At 39.5% G+C, this 26,441-nt stretch overlaps 1 protein-coding gene across 1 annotated transcript in view; it reads left to right on the plus strand.

Annotated features, from left to right (window-relative positions):
* stt3b (STT3 oligosaccharyltransferase complex catalytic subunit B) overlaps positions 1 to 26,441 on the plus strand; it is a 58,179-nt gene that overhangs the window by 18,106 nt on the left and 13,632 nt on the right. The window contains exons 2-7 of the mRNA XM_053864255.1: positions 7,155 to 7,263; positions 13,226 to 13,513; positions 17,042 to 17,107; positions 21,769 to 21,868; positions 23,863 to 23,961; positions 26,127 to 26,273. Coding sequence (XP_053720230.1) covers positions 7,155 to 7,263; positions 13,226 to 13,513; positions 17,042 to 17,107; positions 21,769 to 21,868; positions 23,863 to 23,961; positions 26,127 to 26,273 — 809 coding nt within the window. The remainder of the gene's footprint in view (positions 1 to 7,154; positions 7,264 to 13,225; positions 13,514 to 17,041; positions 17,108 to 21,768; positions 21,869 to 23,862; positions 23,962 to 26,126; positions 26,274 to 26,441) is intronic.

Raw genomic sequence — 26,441 nt, forward strand, 5'->3', positions numbered from 1 at the left:
ATCAGCGTGAATGCTCCCTGATGAGGTGCAACGATAGCATCGCTATTGTGAGGCAGTGGCTAAGGTTCCTTCTTATCTGCCTGCACAAACCATACACGCTGTACACATTGTGACCTCCACAATGAGCCAATAATGTGTAGTTGTGAACCAGATCTGTTGATCGTTCGCCATGTTTTCTGTTGTCTCTTTGTTTAGATTGGGTTTCACACAAAAACGTCATGCTTATATTCCTTCCTGTATATTACTTTGGTTAGGCTATAGTCATTAAAAATAAATGCTTATAATTTGGATTTTTTGTCCATATTTTGTTGTATAATAACTACGGTGGTGCATCATCTTTTCAGTTGTTGAGAGGAGAAATTTCTTTTTACCCCTCATTTTCTTTCAATTGTTAGATTTCGTTAACAGAAAAAGGCGTCCATTTTCCCCATTAGTGTTGTTAGTTGTGTTACTGATGACCAATATACAATTATGCCGTCTATCATTTCTAGAGGTTGACCAGATGAAAGCAAAACACTTTTTTTTTAACCCATTAAGTCACATCTTCCCCTATAAATTATTAAAAAAAAAAAACAAAAAAAACAATGCCCTTCAGTGTACTTTTTTTTCTTCACAACTGACCATCGAAACTGTGTTCAAGTTGCTCTTGATCTTTCTATGTTAATATAAAGACCTACGAAACTTTCTCAGACCGTTTTCCTCCACGCAGAGATTATATATGCCAATGTTTTCAATCTGGCAATTTTGAGAAACATGATGCAGAAAGAAATGGAAATGGATGGTATTTGCTTCAAGGAGTGTTTCTTGTGGAATGAGTTGAAGTTGGAGGGCATTTCCTGTATTTTGAAGCTGACCTCTGCTAAATTTAACCTCTGTTAATTAAAAGGAAGGCTGTCATCCTGCTGACATTTCAGTAAATATGGGTTTCATTTAGCTTAAGACTTTGACAGTGATTACCATTTTGGTTTGTCCAGTGATTGAGCGCTACACTGCTGTCCTAGTTGATGGCTTTTTTGAGGTTTTGTCCTTGTGTTGAGCAGCAAATGGGCTTCTGGGTAATGATTAAAATGGTGCGTCTAAATTGGTGCTGATGCAATAACCTACAGGCTCATTTTAATCACTTCCTTTGTCATTAGTGAAAAATAATTGTTAATGAGCGTTATTATAAATGATTGTTCCTACCCTTATATTGCCTGAGACAAGTTGCCCTTAGTGTCGCTCATCATAATGGTTTCATAGTCCTTGAAAATTTGCTTGATAGGGCAGAGGTCAAAATAACGTGTGCACGTCTGACTGCTACTTACTGTAACTACTGTCATGTTGGGAGTCGTAATCGTGGGCGAGGACCCATTCATCCATGAATTTTTCAAAGGTTTCTGCAGTCCAGCTCGACAAGGTTTTCACGGTCAAGTCCACATACTGAAACTTAAAGTTTTCAGTGTGACCCATTCAATTGTGTTTTTGTGTTCACATTGTGGCCTGTTCATCATTGAACGTCTTCGTTGCACAATGCTGATACCAAGGCTACGTGATTATGGCAGATCGCCATGATGACTTCTCTCCACAGGTTCATCTGATGACTCTATGCTCTTGATGTCAGCAGTGACTTCTTCTCACCTTGATGAATATGGATTGTGACTTTCATCAATGTCTTTAGAATCACATTTGTACTGTATTTTTGAGAAATGTCTTCATTTTTCCATTTTGACTTGAAATGCAAGCTTGCTTTCAAACTATCACGGCAAATATCTGGGAGGGTTGAGTCATCTAGGGGCAGAAATGATCAGAACTAGGGATGTCCTGATGCCACTTTTTGCAAGTATGTGTACGATTACCGATAGAATAATTTTTTTTTTCTTTACGCACGTTCCACCTCTCTTCAAGTTTCACTGTTCACCTGTCACATATTCCTATATGGAATTCAAGACTTCATGTCGGCACTATGCAGGCACCGGTGTATAGTCTTGAGCACCCCCACTACCTGTAAACAAAGGGTTGGGTTCAGCTCTCTCACTGACAGGGAGAACTATGGCTATATTTTTCAAAAAAGGACGGTCTTCGTCTCAGTAGTGGGCTCACTATGCCTTCCAGAGTAGCTTCCCTCCATGCAATTTCCCTTAACACACGTCCCTCTTCCACACAAAAACAGTTTATCAGCCACATTGTTAAATTCTGCCATATTCCGTTTTAAACAGTAGATTCTGTTTTAATCTGCAAATATTGCTATTCTGTCCATGGATGCGTGATCACGGAAATCATAGGGCCTTGGTTTATGTGTAGTTTGTATTTTGTGCTCTCATGAGTATTTGGTTGTAGAAGTACAGCAAAATAGGCCAGCATCAGTACCAGTGCTGGCATCGGGACATCCTTCATAAGAACTGTTCTTCACTCTGCTCCTTTTCAGTCTTGGCGAAACGGAAGAAGAAATATTGACTGAATTGTATTTGGTTTAACGCTAATGAAACCCTGTAAAGGACATATAAATGTCAAACAATTTATTGTGTAAGGCATTTCCTATGTGAGGACATTGAAATAAACATTCATTCAAATCAGTTGTATTATCTGATGCCCATGTAAAATAAAACTCTTAAGTAATGGTTTCACATGTTTTCTTTCAGTCGAACAGCAGAAAGCGTGGCTGTAAATTGAGAAGTAAACTATTTGGAAATGAAACATTTGCTCCTTTAATTACACATGAGGGGTTTACTTTGGTTATGAGTTTATGGCGTATGAGCTCAACTTGTTTGTTTGTAATTGTTTTACACAAGTTCACACTTTTCTAACTAAGTTATTGTGACATGTTATTCTGTGCATACTTTTTAATGAATGAAAAGATTTGTTTTTCACCTGATTATTTTAGATGACTCGACTGATATTACATTTAATTGCTCATGTTTGCACTCATGATTTAATCAGGACCAACTAACCACCACTTAACCTTTTTATAGTCAGATGTGTGTGTTGGTCTTTGGCCCTAATCTCTTGTGTTAAAACCGTGATCCTGATTTTCCATCTGTTGTCCCTATAGTCCGCTGTCAAGGTCACAGAAAATCTATTTTAGTGGAAAGTTCACATAATTTGTTCATCCATCATCTTAGATAAATTGTAAAAGAATTGTAAAACCTCTTCATAGCAAATCACTGGACATATTTTTGGAGACCATTTTCAGCCGAAAGCACTCCGATGGTACTATTGTTATGGTAGCATGACCTCAGGCTTTTAGACGCATGCCTACAGTATATGATGCGCTGGATAAAGACTATTGAACCTACCAAGTCACACTTGCAGCACGTAGCATACCAAAGAGGGGCACTTTTAATCCACAAACACTTTCGCAATTCTTTGAAAAGCCTGTTTGATCTCAGTTTAGAGCTGCAGTTCACTGTGCAGATCATTCCAGGCAGCAGCGGGAGAAACTGTTTCTGAAGCAAGTTCTGCAAAAACCTTAAAGTATCAATAAACAAGTGCCAGGAATTGGTTTTGAATAAAATGAGCCTGTGGCTGCACTGCTTCAAGCATGTTAATCCCTAGATAAACCTCCAGAGAGCAGGGGTGAACAGTGTCCAGCTGTTGTAAATTTTGAGCTGAACTTTGCATGCACAATAAAGCACAGATGTCAGGCATCAGGAGTAAACTGACTTCACTTTTTTATTTTAGATGGAAGACCTTGCCATTTTATTGGTCTTTCATCAGACAATGTTTTTGTCTTTGGCCAGTCATAGTATTTAGGTACTATTAGCCTAAATATTTGCCATATTCCTTTTTTCATCAAGGAGATTTTGTTCTCTTTTATGTGAAGAGTTTGAACAATGCCTTTATTTTGTGCCAGGTCATCAGCTAGCTATCCATTTGCATGTATCCAGTCCTACCACTTGGCATAAAAAATGGAACTGTAAAATGGAACTGTTTGTCTTTGATTTACAGCTGAACCCATTTATGATCAGTTTTTAACTAGACCGCTGAACTATTTCTTCTTCTCATTTAGATGTATCATTATGCTGTTCAGGTGACCTTGTGGGGATGGAAAAGATCATTAATATTTCTGTGTTATTGATGTAAATGATCCCTGCTGGCCCTGAGTTTGTTACTGGTTGTAATTTGGAAAATCTCAAATGCTTATGTAACTGTATTCACTCTCTGATGCATTGATGGTGAGGATTTGATATTTTCACATTCATGGGAGAGATCCAGACTCTTCTTTCTTTTTCAGATGAATTATTCTGTCACTTTTTTTTGCTAGGAGATCTGTGGATATGGAGAGGCATCGCACATCTGCCAAATTTCTTTTGTACTTCTATTCTTCATGGCAACTCCTATTCAAATTATCAGGCAATAATTCACATTTATTGAGTTGTACAAAGTTAACCCCACTAAATGACTTTATGTAATTGAGTGTTGTGTAAATCCTGGCTGTCAAAACCTCCTTGCCAAGGAGATTATGTGATTGCCTGCTGGGATCTCAAAGGCTCAAGAAATTTTCATTATAGGACGAGGAGCGGATGAGTCAAACTTTGGTGGTACCATCGGAAACCATGAAGCTTTGAAAGTGTCTGACACTCTGTTGAGACAGAGCGACGAGGGCAGGGGTGGCCAACCAGTCAGAGGCTAAGAGCCACATTGTTTTACTTTGTTGCTGAAAAGAGCCACATCCTACAAATATGTAAGGACAATGAATAACAGGTGAAACACATGCCATCCGTTTAGTTTAGGGAATGACAAAGTTTGGTGAAGAGCCGCATGAAACTGGGAAAAGAGCCGCATGTGGCTCGGGCGCCTCGGGTTGGCCAGACCTGGACTAGGGCAACGTTTCAGCAAGTTCTAGAACGTTACTGCCTAATGTATTTATTCGCATTCATAAAATAAAAATAGGATCTTCTGGTGGGGTTCTGTGCTCTCTAAATACTTTTCTTGTGCTAAACTAGACCGAAGTCAGATATTCTTCTGCTCTCTATCAAAATGTAGTGAAAAGCATTATTGTAATACACAGGTATGTCACAACATTAGCTAGTCAGATTTGGGAAAGCACAGTATGTTGTATTTAAGTTCTAATAATACCGTCTTTGGTATTGCAGTCACATTTCATCCCATATTTATTGCAGTCTGACAAAGAGACCCACACACCTAATTAAAAAGATATATTGATATTATTCGCCAAATGTCAGTTCTTGTCAAGCAGTGGCGGCCATGCTGGACTCTCTGGCCCATTACAGTGTTGGCAGCTTTTCAAAGCACCATTTGGGTCACCCTTTCACCTGCACAAAGCAATTAGACTTAGGCTAGAAGAGTGAAGTTGCGTGATCGGACACCTCAATTCTTAGGTAATAAAGCATAAAATTCAATTTTGGGTGAAAACTAATGTGGCTGTTAGGTGTCATCCTGTAAGTGCTTGGTGGTTTTGGGATCTGTCTGCTAACGTTATGATCGCGAAGCGGGTGTCAGTCTGTGATGTTTGCAGTGATGTTTCACCTGACACTTTCCTAATATAAGTTCAGATGTACTATGTTGTGATTTCACATTTTTGTCATTTTTCTGCATTTTGTGAGTTCCATTCAAGAAGAAGTCGCTTCTTTGATTCTGATACTTCTATATGTTTATACTCCTTCCGTGTTGAATGAATGTTGAACATGCAGCACTTGATTTCAGCACTGCAATAACCGGTTGAGCGTTCGCGGTGGTTCTTATGCACTTCCGAATAATAATTGGTTTACGGAATATCTCCATCAAGCAATTGTTACGACTGTTGTCACTCTGAATGCTGCATGTGTGTCCAATCCTATGATGTTCTGACACTGAAAACAACGCTGGCTTTGTTTAGAGAACTGCATCAACCCTGAACAGTGGCTAATACTAGCACCCCCTACCACGCAAGTCTGTCTGTTCAGTCTGCGTAGCCGGCTTACTGTGCCTTCCAAATTTGCTTCCCTCCATGTAATTTTCCTTAAATACACATCCCTCTTTCCCCGCAAAAAGTTGATCAGGCACCTCGAGCCAAATTCCGCGATATTCTATCTGTTGCAATTGGTCAATTCTGCTATTCCATGATTGTGTAAGATGTAAGGTAAGGTACGCCACATTTTCAGGCTGAAACTGGCAGCTGAATTTGCTTCCTCCTTTCACATTGCTGACATCTGCTCAGGCAAAAAGACTTTTTTTTTGTCATTTCATTTTTGGATGAATGTCAAATGTTTAAAAAAAATACTAAATGACTGCACTTAAGCTTAATTTGTGCCTCCCAACATGTTTGTGTGGCACTAAAAGTATTAATCCAGTTCTAAGAGCCTATTTTGAGGTCACTAGCTGGTCAATTGCAGTGATGAATGCCTGGTTATGCAATAAAAGCACGCAATTTGAAATCATACTCTCCATTGTACGATGTTGTCTTCTGTTGAATATTCCCTGATGGTGAGAGAAAGGGCTTTGTAAACACCACAGAGTCCACTTAGTCACACTGCTGCTGATGGCCTTATTTTTACAGGAAATGTGTGTTCATTGAAAGTGGGGATATAATATGAATTGGAATGCCTGAGGGGTTCTCAGAGTGCACAATATGTCACTCCTAATTTTCATCAATCCATTGAGGTGTTATCTGAGCACTTATTTGAAAGACCAATTTCCACCCTCAATTTTCTGACCCATCAATCCAAGACCAGCATATTTTTATGGTACTCAGGCTGAGTTTCTCTGCTTGAACTTGATGTTCTGGTTTTTAATTGTGGTGCTGTTATGTCTCTTGGCTCACCATATTGCTCTTCGAGATTGAATGCTCATTCCACTTTACACGGCACTCATGATCTGATTGGGCTTGGCACTTGATCCCTAAAAGAAGGGGGTCAAAAGTAGTTTCGGTCGATTTATAGGAACATCACAGCTCCCTAAAAAATAATCTACATTTCTTTTCTTTATTTTCTACTTGTGACATTGTTTACGTTTTTGGTAACTTCAACTTTGCTATTAAGGTTAATGGATTCATTTACCTGAATAGAGCATTTTGAATTCATCTTTTGTCATACAGACTGTACAATCAAATGTGAATGTACAGTCAGACAATGTTTTAAACCTCTGTCTTCCCAGACCAGAAAATGGTTTGTGTGCATTATTTGATATGTAGCCCAGAGAATAACCTTTTCTAATTCCCTTTTTTTCTGTCACCATAGGTTCAACTACAGATCAACGCATCATCTCACAACAAATGGCTTCTATGAGTTTCTCAACTGGTTCGATGAAAGAGCCTGGTATCCCCTGGGGAGGATTGTTGGTGGCACTGTAAGTCTCTCCTCTCTTCACAAGTCATTGTTGTTGTTTTTGGTTTTGCTGCTCAATTTATGAATTGAGGTTTGTTCCAAGTGTCTAACAGACGGATCCAGTGGCATTAGCATGCTCTGTGTGAAGTAGTGATTTTGTTATTATGTTTGTGGTGGATTCAATAGATGTTCTTTGGGTCCTCCATGTCTTGTCGTTTGTAGTGATTCCACAAGTCATGCTGTGTCTCAAATTTATTTTTGTTTGTTTTTGAGATGTTTCTGACCTCAATTTTGTCATTCTCATCTTTTAATTGCCTGGCTTCCTGTTGTTTTCTTAAATGCTTGGTTTCTGCCTCACTTTCTTTGCCTTTTTTCCCAACATAACATCACACTGACCAGTTCTTCATACTTCTTGTAGTTCCACACGGAAAATGTGTCTTGTGTCCTCTGTGGAGGCTTGAAACCATCAGTCTTGAGAAATGCAACTAAACAAGACTTTCGTGCAGAATTATGAACTAACACATGCTGTACTGTAGTTTAACGTCACACTAAGGCACATTTATCTCCTCCTAACTGCTGTGGTATTGTGGAAAGGCAAAGTCAATAGTATCCATCGTAGATTTTGCTCTTAAGTTGAAGTATGTCATTTAGGGATGCACTGAACTGAAAATTTGAGGCCAAAGCTGAATAAAATTTTAAATGCTTTGCTGAAGCTGAATAATAGGGATTATCCAATGTGGTTAAGTGTGGTTACTATTTTTTAAAAATGTTGCATAAATAGTCAAGAACATATCTAACAATTGTGATAATTATCATTGTCACTGAAATCACATTTATCATGATAATTGTTTTTTTACTGTCAAGTATGACTTGACACGTGATGGTAAACTGAAACTCGCTCACCTTATGGGCCATCTCTTCAATGATCACCCTCAGAGTGTCAAGACTCACGTGAAGTCGAGCTTGCAGGAAGCTCAGGTTGTGCCTGTGAGCTTACTGACTGCCAAATCCCTGAAATATCAGTTAAAATGTCCACTTATTTCTGTCTGTCCCGTGTCCGTTCCGCTCATTCAAAAACCACAGGGAGCTGAAGTTATTTGTGGTTACTTGTCATATTGCTCTATACTCAGACATCTGACCATTTTGCCATTCAAAAATTGCCTAAGCATTTCTTTTAGCGGCGACATTCAGAGAGGCTGTGACATTCTCCTGTCACAGCTGGTGCAATAGAAGTATCTCTGGGGAAGCCAAATGATATGCTGAAGTTGGAGATGAAGCACTTGTCAAAAGTGGGGAAAGAAGTTGGAAATTTGTCACCCATTGCTGGATTTTATTATTGAAGAAACTCACTGTCTCAGTTCTGTTAACATCACATGATGATTATAGTGACCACAACAGCTTTTGTTTCTCCAGCACTTCAGGGTATTAAACAAAAAAAAGTGTGTAATGTAGGCTTATAATGCTCTTCAGATACACTCTGTAATGCACCAAAAGTGTTCAACAATTATCTTGGATTCTTGTCAACCGTCTTGTTTAGTGAAGCAAAACTGCATGTGGCTACTGGCCATTGGTTTATAGAAACAAATTTTATCACAATAGTCATGGTGGTGGTCTTGCATGCTTTTTAGCTAGGATTTTGAGACGTGGTGTCCCAATGTTCAACAACCTCGGGGGAGGGGACACATTGACCAATCCCATGGGAGTGTTGAAACTGGCTGTATGTGGTTAACTGGGAGATTTTGCTCAAACTCTCGACATTAAGGGTATGAGTCCGCAAAGAATCGGCTAATTTATATCTAAACTAATTTAGTGAAATCATGTGATGATTGTGTAATGGCACTATAAAGTCACTAATCATCTGGAATTTTTGCTATCCACCTGAAAAAAGGTGGACACCTTTTTTTTTTTTGTCCGTTTTTCAGTTTAGGGTGTTCAGACGCCCTGCTAGCCTGTGTTGCTCTTCATGTCAATTTCATTATTACCACTATCTCGTGCGTGTGTCCACGCCAGACCTCAATCCAACCGGTTTCCGGTCCACACACATTTCCATCTTTCAGTCAGCCGTTGGTAGGGAAAGAAACAATACCAAAACGTTATATTCCATCTTGCTCAATTAACTGAATGTCAACAAATGTCACATGCTAAAATTGGATTTTTAGACATTTTCTTCTTTTCAAAGCTTTATCATTGGCATTTATTAACCACCGACAACTGTGAATGATGAGCCGAGCTGGCTGGGATCAAAGAAGTAAATGTAATTAGGGTGAATTAAGAGGTTAGGCCTCGTATAACCAGGTGTGGGTGGACGGATCATTAATTAATGAAACTGCAAGGCATATAGTTTTAAGCAAAATGCTGAGTCATTTGTGATTAGTTTAACATCCACAGCTACAAATCAACATACAAATTGAATTCAGCCCTCAATTCCGCCACACTGGCCCTCCATTTCATGGGAAAATGTTCAGTATTTGCATCAATAGTTCTCTGATGAGGTGGGCTGGATGCATTCGAATGTTCAAATAGCATAAAAAATAGACACAGACAATGACTAATCTTTTCAGTGTCTGTCAGAGATGATTTTTAAAAGGTTGGATATAGTCGCTGTGTTTCAAACATCAAACATTTTCTTCTTCTCAATTTAGTCTGTTGTGACTTTCAAAAATCCTATACTCATTTTTGTTGTCCTCACTGTTGTAGATGTAGTTCAGGTATAATTCTAACTAGGTTAATGAAAGATTACCTTGTTGAAAGAAATTATTTTGTTTATGTTAACTTAAGTTTTAACAATGAATTCAGTCATTGATGCCATACTTATTTGTTTCTTATCACCGTTATTGTGATGAAAATGATCCTGATTATCATTATTATAGTAGTATTGTTGCAATGTGCTCATATGTTCAGAAAGTACTTGAACACAGTGAAATCAACAATGTCTTATTATTAGTCTTTTCCCTGCTTCAAACTAAAGACGGCATTTCTGTTTTTTCTACTACAATATAAATTTAAGAATAAGACATGTAGTGCAAGCGTTTGCAGTAGAATGCCTGCTTTATGGTTTATGTCACTATTGAGGATGATCCTGAGCAAGATTTGAATCTGTGAAATGCAGAGCCAGATGTCTAGATGATTAATGAATAGTTTGGTGAACTTCTTGCTTAAATATAAGTAAAATCAACATCTTTCCTCCTCGCCGTTTTCCTCATGATGAGAGCTGTGGGATCACATCAGTGAAAACATTTGGAATCCAAGATTATTAATGAAAACATGTCTGTCAATAAAATCAGCTGTCCATCAGCCAAATACAAGTGGAAATGCATAAATCATCAACCATATGAACATGTAGCGAGTTCAGACACGACAACAAAAAGTCACTCAATGATGTCATGGCACGTCAGGCTCTATGATGGGGACATAGCATGACGACATAGACAGACAGCATGACGACATAGTTGTCAGAGGCAACGGTGTGGGTCCAGGATAGTGTGAGCCCTATTAGAGGGCCAGAGCATTCGGCAGATAAGGTGTTCTTGCCCTCATCTACAAACGTTATCGAGAGCATGGCATGCCTTGAATACGTAATGCTAAAACGAGATGGCGCGTCAACAGAACGGTATCTTCTTTGCGGAAAAAAAATGCAAAATGATGAAATGATTCAAACGATAGATGAATGTCACGATTGACATTTCTCTTTCGTGCATTCATTATATATTGCTATATCGCCCACCACTAATTCTAACCATGTGATGTTTTGGGTTTACCATGCGTTGAGCTCATGTGATGTGCTGTTTAATAAGCATGCACACCATGTGGTAGCACGTTCGGTTTCAACAAATAGATGAACCAAATGTGGTTGCTATGGCAACAGAATGCCATTCTAACTTATTTTCTGGCTTTTTGTCAAAATTTAATTTGCATGAATCAAAGGCTTTTTCCTCTGAGGCTGCCAGGTTCATAACAAGAATATGTTTTGACAACTCCCACACTCACATTAGTCATGAAATAAATATGAAAGATCATTTATTCATCTCATGCCTTTAAAACATGGCTAGGTGCTGGCTTCACGCCACACCAAACGTCTTTTTGTTGTTGTTTGTTTTGTGAAAATTAAGTGCGCTGTATGCTTTACACATCAAATTAGCATACTACTTGTTTTGGTGTTCTGTGAAAGGTATCCATTTTAAATGTGTCTGATCATTTACCTGCCATTCATGTCGGTAGCAAAAGTTCTGTTTGTCCTTTTTTGTTTGGAACTCAAGTCCTTTTCACACTGTCCCTGTTATAAATTGTGTGAAAATTTCCATTCTCACCATATATTTTTTTTATTTTCGTCTTTTTTTGTTTTGAGCAATACATAACTGGGATTTAGTAGTGTTTATTTTTTGTTGGAAAGGGATCTCAAGGCAGAAATGAAATTACTTTTAAATTGACTATCACTGCTGAGGACAAACTGTCCTTTCTGATCGCCTCTCTTTCACCTGTTCAAAACACAAATACCTACATACTTGTGCATTTTATTTTTGTAGCGTTTATTGTTTGGTTACTGTGACAAGTTCAATTTCCACTCTGTGCAAAGAGTAAAGGCTGTTGTCTATTTAGCCCTATTCCTTGACTATTTAAGCTCAAAGTGAAACTGCACTCGGGCAATAGAAGTGTCACTTTGGTCACAGTTTTGAGAACGAGATGAGCCAGTATCAGCTAATGTGACAGCTCGGTTTACTTCTGTCTAGACCGGTCTTGCTGCCTTCTTCATCTTTATCCCATTTTCTCTCCAAACCTTCCCTCCATCCCAGGAGACTGACTGTCATATTTTTAGCCAAAGAAATAGCATCAGCCTTTTTGAATATCACATTCCACAGAAATGGCAGAATCATCTTTGCTACTGTAATATTAATGGTTTCAGTGACATTTTCTAGCATTTATAATTTGAAGAATTGAGTCAGTATTATACAGAGTATTATAAAAAGTGTCCTTGGCACTTGTTTCGTCATTCAAACTCTTCTAAGTTGTTCTATAAGGGCCAGTTGATAGTTCCCCTAATAATCACTAATAATCACAAGTGTAGTTTAGTGGACAACGAGATCCTGAGCTATCCTGAGAATTACAATTTGATTGTTATTATGACCACTGGACCCCTAAGGCATTTGCTAATAGGTGATGGTTGGATCTGAGTTTGTTAAAAATTAGCTGAATAATATCTGCAGTGAACATGCATCAGGGACTTTTCTCCTATGTTACACAGACTTCGCTTTAGTTTTAAAAATTCTGGACCGAAGAGTACTTAAAACACTTCCCTTGCCTTGATATAGTCGGTGAGCAGAGGTTGCATTATTGGATAATAGGTGGTTGCTATTTATCAAATGAATGACAGTACAACTTGCACTGTCCTCAAAGGTCCACAGTGGGTGCAGGCTTTTGTTCCAACCCATCAAGAGGACACCTTCTCACCAGTCAGGTGTTTGAAAGCACAAACAGTTCATCGTCAGTCTGGTGCAGTTTGTTTCAGCTGATAGATGTACCTTAAATTTCATAACCTCATAATTTCCTTCTTTCGTAAGACCAGATGCCATGCAATGATTGTGTGGGGATAAGAGTAGACAACACACTGAACGTGATGCACATCAATTCATGTATTTATGCACTATACACTTTATATTTTCTTTGCACTGTTGCTTCAAACTGCCGTTTCTATAACTCACTATTCTTATCATAGTATGCATCCTGTGTGCACACTTCTTTTTCTTTTAGTGGATGCAGGGACACAAAGAATTTCACCATGCGCTGTACCACGTATAACTATGTGTGACAAATAAACCTCTTGAATCTTGAATGTAATTGTATATTGTGTACTGGAATAATCAGTTCTACTTTTTAAACTTGACTAGCTAAATTCTGAGTCTACGATGGAGAACATTGCTACCTTATCGTTGTTCGCATTGTTTTTTTGTGTGTTGCTTACCTTGTCCTATTTTCTGTGACTCATACAGGTGTATCCAGGATTAATGGTGACAGCTGGCCTCATCCACTATGTGCTCAACTTGCTTCACATCACTGTCCATATCCGTGATGTATGTGTATTTCTGGCCCCGGTGTTCAGTGGTCTCACTGCCATCTCCACCTTCCTGCTGACACGAGAGCTGTGGAACCAAGGGGCCGGGCTGCTGGCAGCCTGCTTCATTGCCATCGTCCCAGGATACATCTCTCGCTCTGTCGCTGGCTCCTTTGACAACGAGGGCATTGCCATCTTCGCCTTGCAGTTCACCTACTACCTCTGGGTATGTATGCATGTCATTTAAGTCTCCCTAATTGCTTCATTTGCATTTTAAATTCATGTAAGTGAACGGACTGCCAATGAAGGAAAACACCGATCCAAGTTGCGTCTATGACATTCTGACCGTTGGTGAAAACGTCACACCGCCCGCTTGCTCTCTCTGTTTATCTGAAGATTAGAACTTTCCGGCACTATAACAGCTGGGGAGATTTAATGAACATTCTTTCATGATAGTTCATCCCACGTTAAATTTTTGCTTGTGTCATATGCTGGTATGAAATGTTAATATCATACATACAGTAAACACCAGGGTTCAGTGTGAGTTTTGCTCTTGGCACTGGAAAAAAGGGAATTTTGAATCTGTATGCTGAAACCATCTGTGTTCTGATTTTTTTTTTTCTTTTGATGATGGAACCCTTAAATGCAGTATTTCCTTTTCCACATTTTTCTTTTAAGTTATGAATTTATTTTTTAATTCCATTGTTTTGTGGGCGCATTGTTCTTCATTTCAATGAAGCTATTTGTCTTCACTTCTTGTTTGAAGACGTTTTAATTTCAGCTGTGAAATTGATCACTTGTTCTAATCGTTTAATGGTTTGTCCTAAACGCTTTAAAACGCAAGATCAATGTGTTGTGTTTTAATTACAAAGAAACAATTGTAAGTTATGGCACAGCTTGGCAATTTCTCTAACGGCCTTTAAAAACCAACTATTTGTGTTGTGTGCAAAGCTCTTTGTTCTGTTTTGGGAGCAATGCATCTGCTAAAGTGGCCCTATTTTGAGTTGCTCGGCTTCAGATATTGAATTATTTATACAAGGCATTAAGAGGCACAAAGGGGATCTTTGCTGACCATGTGGAGTCCAGAAAACCGCATGCTACTCTGGAAAACCTTGTTGATAAATAACTTTGAGAGCATTAGTGGGTGCCCTCCTCACGTATGTTCCACCTAAATGTTTGGGCCATTTCAACTTTTATTCCTTGTCTGATTTCTCTCTCAGAGGAAACTGTGTGTAGTATGTGCCAGTCTTCCCACAATGACACAGACCTCTGAGCTCTGTCAAGTCTTGTGTTGGTTGTTTACTGAACTCAAATGAATCTCCCTAACTCACACTGAATACCAAACTGCTACAATGACATGCATGCTACAAAACTGTCTTAACCTCATTGCATTTTACTGACCTTAAAAAGCCTGTTACAGCCAATGTGCCAATAATTTGCTATAACCATAGAGACATTCACAGTCTGATGTGGTTAAGCCACTTAATTTAATGCAGGTTAATATAAGCCCTGTAACTATACATTTTTAAAGGCATAGACTTTGCAGATATTTCTTCTCAACTAATGTCTAGTCATTTTTTTTTCACCTTGATTCCTATTCTATTCCTGACACAGCCTCTAAAATTCTCAAAGAAATGTTCAGCAGCCGTCCAAGAGCTGTCACTGAAGGCATTTGTCTCACTCCAAGAAACGTGCATTATGCTGTATCGGAAATGTCTGCTCGATCCACTTCATCATAATTACCTGTTGTCATCTTTTGTGGGTGGATAATACATATCCCATGTAGGCAGGTGCTTTTGTAGCCAGTCATCAATGTCTTTTAAGCCGATGTGTCATCAGCCGAGCAGTGCCATCAAATAAATCCCTGCCCCCCACCTCTGTTCACCCACCTTGAATCTCATACCCCCTTCTGTTTGGCAAGGGCACGAAAACAATCATCAATCCCATACACCGCTGCCTCCCCATCAGTGTCATTGACACACAGTTGTCTGCACATTTTCTTTTTCTTCTCCAGTCTTTGTCGCTGTGTTCGCTCTTGCTGTGTTATTTCCTCTCTTGTCCTTCCCTTGTCTCTCCTGTGCTATCTCATTAACGGCCATCCGTCTCCTCTCGTCCACACGGCAAAAAGCTTAAAGCCGTTCCAATGTCTTACCCAAACCTTCATTACGGCAATCCTCCTTCTATCTTCTAATAACCCATTTAACTCCACTCTCTTAATCTGTGTTTACCCCAACACACATTCACATACCCGCCCATAATCTATAATTGAATCCTCTCCCACAGAAGAGAGCTACTCTCCTAACACCATGGCTTGTGGTAACATGGCTTTACATGCAGACACACATGGTGCTTCATTAAGGTTTTCCTGTCTTGAGTCACTTTTTGCCTTTGTTAACGCTGAAAAATCCAACCACCTCTTGTCACCCTGCTGAACATGCTTGAGGATCTTGGTTTATATAAGATCGTTCTATGAAAACACAAGTTGTCTTGAGGACCGTTCTCAGTGTTGTAAAGTGAGACAGCTTAGAATCATTCAAGTGTCAACGTACATTTTCTTTTATTGATTAATTCCACTGCAAGGACATGTGTTGAACCCACGCTATTGCTGTGAAGTCAATGTGATGGTTGCTTTAGTCAGATCTCAGAACTCCAATCTCTTTTCCCTTTCAGCCTTCACTGCGCCATGTGTTTGCGCTCCCTTTTTAACTAGCTGTGCGCCAGTCTCAGCATGATGAGACTTCACGTTGGGCTCAGCGAGATGCGACCATTCGAACATGGTTTGCTCATGCTCTAAATAGATGAGGCGGCTTTGGCATGACTTGACTGAGACTAGTGCCAGAGGGGAACGCATTGGCCTGCACTGAAGCTGTTATCTTTTCCTGACATGAGACCTGATTTCCCTCTGGAAATTATAAAACCAAACGCTCAACATGGATGAATGTGCTTGGTGGTTTCTGTGCATTTCCCTGTCCGTTTTTCTTAGAAGTTCCCTGCCAAGCAAACAGAGCTACATGCTCATGAAATCCATCTCCTTGCATTGAAGTATAATTAGGTCACTACAGACCTATTTTTGTGCATGTCTTCAATTCTCAATTTTTTTTATTTTCCGATGGGTCTGAATTCAATTTACGTTTACATCAACATCGGTTATGTCTCCATCAACGCCGATGTTGCTCTGATTTTGAGTTTTCGTTTGCTCCTTGTTTTCAATACTCGCAGTTTAAGCTACAATTGCACATGCCTGACGGGTACTTTTGACAATGAGGTCCTCCAAAAACAGCATTGTGTTGATCTATTCTTAAATCAATGAGTCTCTTGTTCAGTGCTGCTGAAATTCTTACTCACTGCCTAGTAACAACAAACAGGATTCATGTGGAATATTTTCTAAAATGTGAAGAAATGTATTTTTCTTTTCAGCTAACAAGACTGTAATGTTTCAAAAAAAAAAAAAAAAAAAAGACTTGGCCAATATGCCTACCATTTTTTTTCGCTCTGTGCCTCCGGGCCTGATAAAAGGTCTAGGGTGAACGCTACTCATCTATGCCTGTGATTTCTTATGGATGATTTATTTAAATATTTTGATATGTATTATTTATTTATGCTTCTGTATTATTATAGCTCAAACATAACAATTTGGGTGAATGTCAATTTCAATCTCCTACATACATTGGCACCAAACTCAGTTTAGCACTGGTTTGAGAGAACATGACTGAAAAATACCGAAGTAACTGAAGCTTACATTTTTTTCTTTCAGGTGAAATCGGTGAAGACGGGATCAGTGTTTTGGACAATCGGTTGCTGTCTCTCCTATTTCTATATGGTAGGTGATAATCTCCACATTGAAGTTACCATATTCAGTCACGTCAAAATTGACGGTGCATCCTGATTGCTTACAATTGTGATGTTCCGACAAAACCTGTCTATATATTGAGTCCACACAACTGTTATATTGCATCTTGTCAGCCACAACTTGATGCATGTTGATCAACATAGCTGTAAGCAGAGCTCTGTCATTAGCAGATTTGTATATTGTTACTCATAGATACTGAAGTTTAATTCTGCTTTAGGCAAATTGTATGTTGTACTATAGACATCCAGAGAAGCTTTCATTGAATTGAGGTGCTAATTTGGTTTTGTTTAAGATGAGGAGCTTTGCATTATATGAGCATAAAAGACACAACAAACGCAATAATTCTGGCACATTCTTGATGAAATGAGAAGAATTTTCCCATTTGTCGGGTGTTATAATTTACACATTGCTGTTAAGTGTTGAATTGAATTGTATTACTCTAAATTCAAACCAGATCCTGATCTGAAGTTACACCCTGACATTTTTGCATCACATCACATCACATCACATTACATTTGAGCTGTAAAAGTCAAAGTTCGACAAGAAAGCATTTAGTCTTGCTTTTTCCACTGCACAGTCAAGTGTGCCATTGTGATAAAAATTTAAGCTGTTAAATTCATGTTTACACAGAGGTAATGCTCCAGATTGACAATTGCTAGGTGCCCATTTCATGATGGGTTGTTGAGATTACTTTTAGTTTAAATGACATTTGTATACAATGCTGCTTGGTTTGGACTTGCTAAGCAACCTGTCATCTCATGTTTCAGCCAGTCTAAAGCCACATGTCACAGTACTCTGACTCTTGAGTTCGTGGGAGGGATGTGGCCAGCCACTTGGAGAGTCGGGGAGAGCCAATAAGTAGATTGTTGAGATGACATGAAGATAATCCCTTGGATGCTGACTTGACATCAGCTTGTTCGCAGCATTTGCACTTATGAAAATCTCCAGCATCAACCTCGATCCAGCCAAATCTTCAACTGGCAGTAACACAAATGTGCAAGATTACAACCATCAGACCATCGCTGAACTGGGGATTGGGATGCCCAAATTTAGAAAGAACGGCTTGATGTAAGAGACAAATTTAGAACCTCACACCAGAAGAGGGGAAGAAAGAAATGTGAGATACATGGCCACAGTACACAAATAGAGATGTGTCTCTGCCAAACTGCGATTTATTTATTTATTATTGTTTATTTATAATTAAAATTGTAGCCACTGTAAGTGTGTATTACAAGAAGGAATTTTTAACAATGAAAATATTAAAAAATAGCTTTTTCCTGCTAGTATTTAGTTCACTCTCTCCAGAATAGCACATAAAGAATCAATTTTAAATAATTCCACCAAAATGTATCAGAATATTCTTGTTTTGAAAATGGCTTACAGCTATGAATTTTGTTCCCTGATGCTTTCTCCCTATTTGAACTCAGAATTCACTCCAATGTAACTTGTACCTCACCTCACTTGTACCTGCTCCCCATGTTTCCCTCTGCTTATGACCAAGCTGCTTTGACATGTACACAAGGACAAACGTGTAAAAATGAAAGCACGACAAAATGGCTGTATGTATACAGGGGATTTCCTGCCTGTATGCTGTTGTGATCAGAGGCTGGTGGACAGAGAAGAACATGATAGTGAAGCTGATCAAAGTGTCAGGGTTCAATGATCATTGCTCACCACAGGAACTATTCTGATAGCAGAGCGATATCCGTCTTCCATCTGTGAGACGCAAGCACAGTGTGAAAGCAGAGTGAAAAACAAATGCTTAGATCAATTGTGCTGCTGGTGGTACTCATGCTGAAATGCTAAACTCTACCTGTATGTAGTGACCGGTTGCTTCAGTGGCAATTATCCTCATCATCTGAAATAATGGTTTCCCTTTCATGTGTCAGTTTTCAGTTTTGTACAAAATGTCCATTATTAATACTCCTCAAGTTACTTGTAAAAAACAACAGTCAAACATCTTCTTTCATCCTCACTCTTTAAAAAACACAATTTTCTTTTTCACTGCAGGATGTCCCATTGGGCTTCGGTCAAAGATGAAAGACCAGAAGTCATTAGTGCAGGAAAAAGAAGATGGCTCCAGGCCCTTTTTGATATCTGTCTTTAGTATTTTGGCATCAGCTTGTTTTGCCATGATTTGCCGTAATGATTAATTATGTTATTATGTTTATAGACCTGTGGTGTAAAGACAGGACCATTTTTTTTTTTTGGTGCCTACATCGTGAAGTTAAATCAAATGGAAGAATTAAAGTGACGTGAGAAGTGAAGGTGCCAACTACGTGCTCCCACCAGCACTTGTAGTTGTTTACAATGATATTGGATGGGAGTTATATTGTGTCTTTTACCCTCTTCTGTTGTAGTCCTATGCTCTGATTAGGAGTGCACCAATAAATCGGTCTATCGATATGCACCAATGAATGGGCATTATTATAGTTGATGGATGTTATGAAACTAGTAATAGTAATATTATTCTATTTAATGACTATGTACCTGTCACATTGGAAATTTTAGTATTTCCTATGTATTTTTTTCATTGTCTGTTATATTGTTTAATTGAACATACCCATTGGCTCCATGTTTTGTTTACTGGTGTTTATTTAATTTCATATTTATTTAGCTGGTGGTTTATTTTAGTTTTACTGCCATTTAAGAAGTTGCACAAATCGTCTTTTATACAGCTGTTCTGTTTTGCATAGTTGTTTACTAGACCTGTTTAATACAGAAGATACGATCCTTTCACTTCCTGTTTAGGGGGAAAAAGATCCCTATAAATAATCATTATTCCCCAATAAAGTAGTCAATAAGTCTATTTATATTTATAAGGATAGCTCCATTATTCTTTGTACCTATTGAGTAAATGTACAGGATTGCCATGGACCATGCCATGAGGTGGAGAGTGTTTGGTTTGATTGGATTTGACAGATTCATCTGTCAGCCAGTCATCCGTGTGAGAGTGGTGTATTAGGATCTGGAGTCAACATGAGCAGTTGATGGTTCTGAGATGTTGGTGTAATAGTGACCGTGTCAGCACTGATTCTCAGTACCCACAGGCTGAACATCTACCCACAGCACAAATGTCTGCCAAAGCACACATCATGCCTGACACAAAAGCTACAACTGAATCATGCTAGCAAACACATGCACACACTGCTCCTAAACTTCCAGAGAAACAGAAAGTAGGATACTTACTAAAACTGACAGCTTTCTCCAAATCTCATCGTTGTCAGTCGTTCATTGACTTTGTCTCACATGAATGCAACCTTTCTCAGGAAGACAGTCATTTGTTGCTGAATGTGGCCAGTCAATAGTTGAAATTGGCTACAACCCAGAGTCTGTTCTTAATTCAAGTTTATGTATAGAGTCTGCTAATTGCCCATTATTTTGGATAACAGATATGCAAATTACCCAGTGAATGAAAATCTACACAGTGAAGCGAGAAGCAGAAGTTCCTGCAGCACACTGCCTCCTCATGAGGGAAATATGAAGTATTTCGACTTGATCAGAATTTAATGCGGTCTATACTATCTGGTATTCTAACCTCCAGTTCCTCTCTTCTGTTATTACAAGACAGGTTATACGGTGGAACCTGCATCTGGGTGCTTGAGAGAAGAATGTGTGCTTGCTGTTGCTGAAACTGGAGCTTATTTGCCAAAATTCCCTCCACTTTTTTGTCACTTTCTGCTTTTGCCATTTCAATTTAGATTTTTTTTTTTTAAGCACAAGTGGTAGCGCTTTCAAATGAAACACCCCCACTCAGTGTTGTTACTCTGTGGACTTCTAAACAGATGATGTATCATTTTGGCAGGGCTTTTGAAGTTATTGGCAAGTCTGACATGGAATTTGTCAGATGAATTTGTTGGAGTTTTGTCGACTTTTGAAATTATTTTACTCAAGAAGGCACTTGGCTACGAAACTGTCCTGTCTCTGTTCTTCAGGGAGGAATGTTTTATGCTGTTGCGTGTGAATGCTTGTTTCTGCCTATGAAGTCATGTGATTCTATGGTTTTGTCTTTCCTGCTACTAAATTATTATGTCAATGGGAATGTGTGGAATAATGGAATAATGACTTGATCAGTAAATTCTGGTAGTTTTTGGTAATAAATTCTTGTCCCGCAAATATTTGAATAATTGTCATTCACCGTGCGGAAGGAACTGCACGGTTTGCTCCTGTACTTCCTCGCGCTACTGTGTGTTGTGCAAGTTCCAGAAATGTATTGCAACCTGCAATGATAGTTCGAATGCAATACAATGTCTGATTTTATAGATAAAATGTTTGTGGTTACCATGTGGTGTTAGCAATTGTAATGTCCCAAATGAATTTGAAATGTAAAAAAAATACTTTTTCAACTATTTGTAAACATTAAGCTTCAATAAGATGAATTTAGATCTCATTTTAAATATCGTGTTTGCCTCTAACACCTAAAACGTCTTCTTCTATGCTTTGCTCATCAGTGAACATGGTTTGATTTAAAGAAGGTATTGTCTTTACAAAGTCTGACTTGATTTGCCCTCATTATGCATTACAATGTCCTCCTTTTATCAGACCAGATAATACAGTTGATATTTTGCATATGGAGCTCCTCAGTGGCGGTTTATTCCATAATTGGCTGACTGAGTTTGTTTGTTTTTCAGGTGTCTGCGTGGGGAGGATACGTGTTTATTATCAACCTGATTCCCCTACATGTGTTTGTGCTATTGCTAATGCAACGCTACAGCAAAAGAGTCTACATTGGTAAGATTAATACTTTTTCTTTCGGTGGGGAGAGAATTTGTCACCCTTATTAGATGGTATAAGATTATAATGGGCAATTATTGTAGCGTGAGGCATATTGCTATCCTATCTCTTTATTTTACCCAATATAAAGTGTGTCATTCCAGTCTCATCTGTTGTAAACATGTCATTATCATCATCCTTGCACATGTATGCCCACATAAAAAAGCAACTGAGGGCCACGCCGCACCTGATCTCTTCAGTTTGACATGCAAATTGCTAGTAAACAAATGGAAATCACTCCACAACTCTGTTTTTCTCATGCGGTTTGGCCAGAGTTGTAATTGTCTAACATGGTTAGTTCAGTTTGTCATGTCGCTTTGCTACATGGTAATCGGTAATTGCAAAGTCTTGGACAAATCTTCATTTGGCCTTTCCACTGTGACAGTTTTGCTTGACATTTGCTACACCACCTTTAAAGAAAAATGTCACTATTGAAGTCATCATAGGTCACAGAAACTCAAGGATTACTCGAAGAACAACTTGCCAGACTCGCACACCTTTTGGTGCCAAATGACATATTATTGTGCACACTTGGCAGAGACTGCGGCAGAACTCCATTTTCTCCTCTGGGCTTCAGGGGAATTCTCTAAATCAGTCTCCCTCTTGTCTTAACATGTGACTCACATCCAGCACAACTGCGATATCCCCACAAGTCATAGTGGTCATATTAATCAACCATCAAATAACGTCGACTACCATCCCCTCATTCACGGGGTTTCAGTAGCTTAAAAATCTTTGTCACTGCTGAAATGGTTGTGTCTCCTTTCCAGCCCAGCCCGAATAGAGCAGTTGTATCATTTTTCTGTACCTGCTAAAACATTAACAAGGACCCCTGAGCACCATTAGCTGTCTAGTGGGGGTTGGTCATCATGCTTTGTCTGGGGGCTGGGCTTCCTGGCCTGCTGCAAGCCTGAGTAAACTCAGCTTTCACATTCTTAAACTCTCTAATGCAGATTTATTCTAAGTGGTCGTCACAGCTTGTTATCTCTGTTCTTTCCTGCTCATGTTAACAGGGAGAAATGGCTTAACCAGATTATTGACTTAACTGGGGTAAGACCAGGGTCACGGCTGTGCTGACTACTTACTGGCCAGGTTCACCTCTGAGAACCTCTCGACAACCACTCCAATTGTGATTGTGGTAAAGATAAGGAATATTTGCTTCCAAATGGTTTTGGACTGACAAGCGTGTGCAAAGACTTTACACCCGGGATCTGCTCATTGATACAGAAATCGGTGCGCTCGGTCATCGTTATGCTGCTGTTGCCTCACCTTACTCCCTCCAGGGAATCACCATTCCATCTCACTGCATTTGAAGTCCTCTTTGCAACTCCTTCCAGTCCATACTTTGAAATGCCGCATGTCCATTCCATTTCCAAGTACGAACACACAGAGGTGTCAGTTTTTTTGCCCTTGACTTTCTTTTTTAGCTCTTCCCACCATGTAACTTCTGAATCCTGAAGATGACTTAAAGACTTTCTGCTATTCCTTGTCATCCATGTCAAGTAACCTATTCAGATGTCCAATTCTGCAACTGGCATTCTGATAGGGCACTGGAAAACTACGTAGAAAAACACATGACACAGATCAACACACGATCAACCCTTCCAAGCATGGAGAGCTTACACAATGTTCTCCTTCCAATACATCATCCTACTGTGAGTCAGTGGACGTGAGGAGAGTTTTTGAGTTTGGCCAGAACTCCTTTGCTTTCCAGGAAGTGTGAAATCTTAATTAAGTCGCTGTGTGCTCAATTCAGATCCTGCAGTTAAAAAGTTGAAGGTTGTTCTGTTCTCAAACAAGACTTTCTTTTCACTCTGAGTCAGTTCACTGTGCTTCTTTGCGACAAAGTACCTAAATATACTCTGAAGAAGTATTTCATTATGTCCTTAGTGACTGTGCTTTGTTTTGTATTGTGTTTTTTTTTAAATCTTGACTTTCTTTTCTCTCATCAGCTTATAGCACATTCTACATCGTGGGCCTTGTTCTGTCAATGCAGGTCCCTTTTGTGGGCTTCCAACCTATCAGGACCAGTGAGCACATGGCTGCTGCCGGTAAGTCTCAGTCTCTAGTCAAAAATATTCCGCAGTTTGCATCACCTAGCAATACAAATACTTCTATGCGGCGAAGAAACAAGAACACAGCTCACAAACTCCAGTTCTCTTCACCAGCACATCCCTGCACATATGCAGATGCGGGTGGTTTTGTTTGTCAGTTTTGATCTATGCATCACCAGCAGGACAATGAAATGGTTGTGTCTCCTTTCCAGCTCAGCCTCAACAGAGCAGTTGTATCATTTTTCTGTACCTGCTGAAACATTAACAAGGACCCCTGAGCGCCATTAGCTGTCTAGTGGGGGTTGGTCATCATGCTTTGTCTGGGGACTGGGCTTCCTGGCCTGCTGCAAGCCTGAGTAAACTCAGCTTTCACTTTCATAAACGCTCTAATGCAGATTTATTCTAAGTGGTCGTCACACACTGTGGAATATTTCCCCAGCTTAGCTTGACCTCTGCCTCCCGTCACTGCTGATCATGTAAAGGCATCTTTTGCTGTCCGAAAAAGACTGCTTAAAGGCACCTTGAAACATTTTCATATCCTAACTCAAAATGCGCACACGGCGGTTGTCCAGATCTGATTGTAGTCCATGGAGATCTTTAAAACAAAGTTGTGATGAAACTGTCTGCATGTCATTATCATAGATTTCAATACAATTCTTCAACTTCTCAATCACATTAGTAGTAATTTGAGACTCTTTATTGCTTGTTCAACGTCGTCGGACAACCAGCGATGAACTCTTGATTCAAAGTATTTTTAGACTATGTTTATCAGGACGCCTAAAAAAATGGGAAGTGGGTGGTTAAAGACAGCGTTTGTAAAAAAAAAATAAAAGGCTTCTTCCCTGTTGAAGTGAAGCATCTGTGAATTCTCTCACGATAAATAAAAAAGAAATGTTCCCTCCTGCTGCAGGAATAAATTTCAGAGTCTGAATTTCTGCCATCCCCATAATAATTTGATCTCAAAAGTGTGTTTATCCGCTACTTAAATCCCCTTCAAATTCAACTTGCAGAGTTTCCTGCCTGAGTTAATTTCTGCTTCTGTATGTTGGTTTATTAAAGCTTGTTCACAGTTGCATGTGTTCCCATCTGCTGCCTGACAGGAGGGACGGCTGCTTGTGTATTTGTGCGAGAAGCTTGCGTTCATTTATGTCCAGATTGCATTCGAACTGTCACTGGCAGCATATTCTGTAACACTTGAGCCGGTGTGTCTTGATGTGTTTTTGGGTGTGGGTTTGAGTGTGTTACGAGAGATTTCCAAGAGCACGCTACCAAAATCTTGCCTGCATTGACTGGCTTTTAGCATCCCACTAGCTTTCAAAGAGCAAGTATGTTTTTATGTCCTGGGCCAGCAGCTGCTTACAACATCTGGTGGGAGCGTTTCCACTGCGGCTCGGGAGAGAGGAGACCTGTCGGTACCTTTTGAGGTGTCATTCCCTGAAGCGAGCTAGCAGGGTGGTGTATGGTGACAAGTGTGTTAGCGCCGACGCTGCTCTCAAGGAGACTGGAGTATAACCTCAGAGATGAGCACAACCTGCTGTGGGCTTCAGGGGAATTAGGGTGAAGGTAGAATTGCGTTGCTCTGTATTTGGGACTTCCTGCTTTCCTGCCCAATTTCTCTGTAGAATTCCCAAGGCAAGCTCGTGTATGGGGAGGAAATGCACAAAGTTACAGGATGAAAGGAATACCATCTGCCTGAAGACAGACAAGTGATGTTGAGGAAGTTATATTTGCCTAAATGTTTTTTTTTTTTACATGTTTGTTACATGTTTCCTCGCATGTTTACCTTTCACAGTAGCACCAGGGGATTCCTAAATGACTTGGTATTCTTTCAAAGCGTTGGAAAATGTGCCTTTGCTCCGGATCAACTTCACATTTGGAAATCAAACATCTGATCAAGGCTTTTTTTAGCCATCCAGTCACGTACACATTTGTAATGTGAGCAAGGTACCTGAGCTGCACACAGTCTTGGAGTTTTAGCTGATCTTGAAGGCAGCTCTGTTTCGCACAGCGGCAACAATCATTGTCCTGTAAGATCTAGCCCAATATTTATCTTGTGGTGGGATTTATTGGCAAGGGGTTTGTAGTAGCAACATGTAGTGTCTCCTCATCTAGTCACTGGTGATGTCCCCTCACTTATTTTGTCCATACTTGTTTCTCCTCAGGTGTGTTTGCACTGCTCCAAGCCTATGCCTTCCTGCAGTACCTGAAAGACAGACTGACAAAGCAGGAGTTCCAGACACTTTTCTTCCTCGGTGTATCTCTGGCTGCTGGTGTGGTCTTCCTCACTGTCCTTTACCTCACGTATACAGGTGTGTATGTCAACACATACTGAAATGTGTTCAAGTCTTATGGTGGATCTCAATGTAGGCTCAAAATTATTAGATCCAAACTATTAGTATTTGTCAGGTGTTGGAAATATTCATTCAATCTCAAGGTTGTAAGAGGCAACACTTCAGTTGCAACACTGTCCTTGACGG

This window comes from Synchiropus splendidus, chromosome 4, assembly GCF_027744825.2.
Source record: "Synchiropus splendidus isolate RoL2022-P1 chromosome 4, RoL_Sspl_1.0, whole genome shotgun sequence".
In the NCBI taxonomy this organism is placed as follows: Eukaryota; Metazoa; Chordata; class Actinopteri; order Syngnathiformes; family Callionymidae; genus Synchiropus; species Synchiropus splendidus.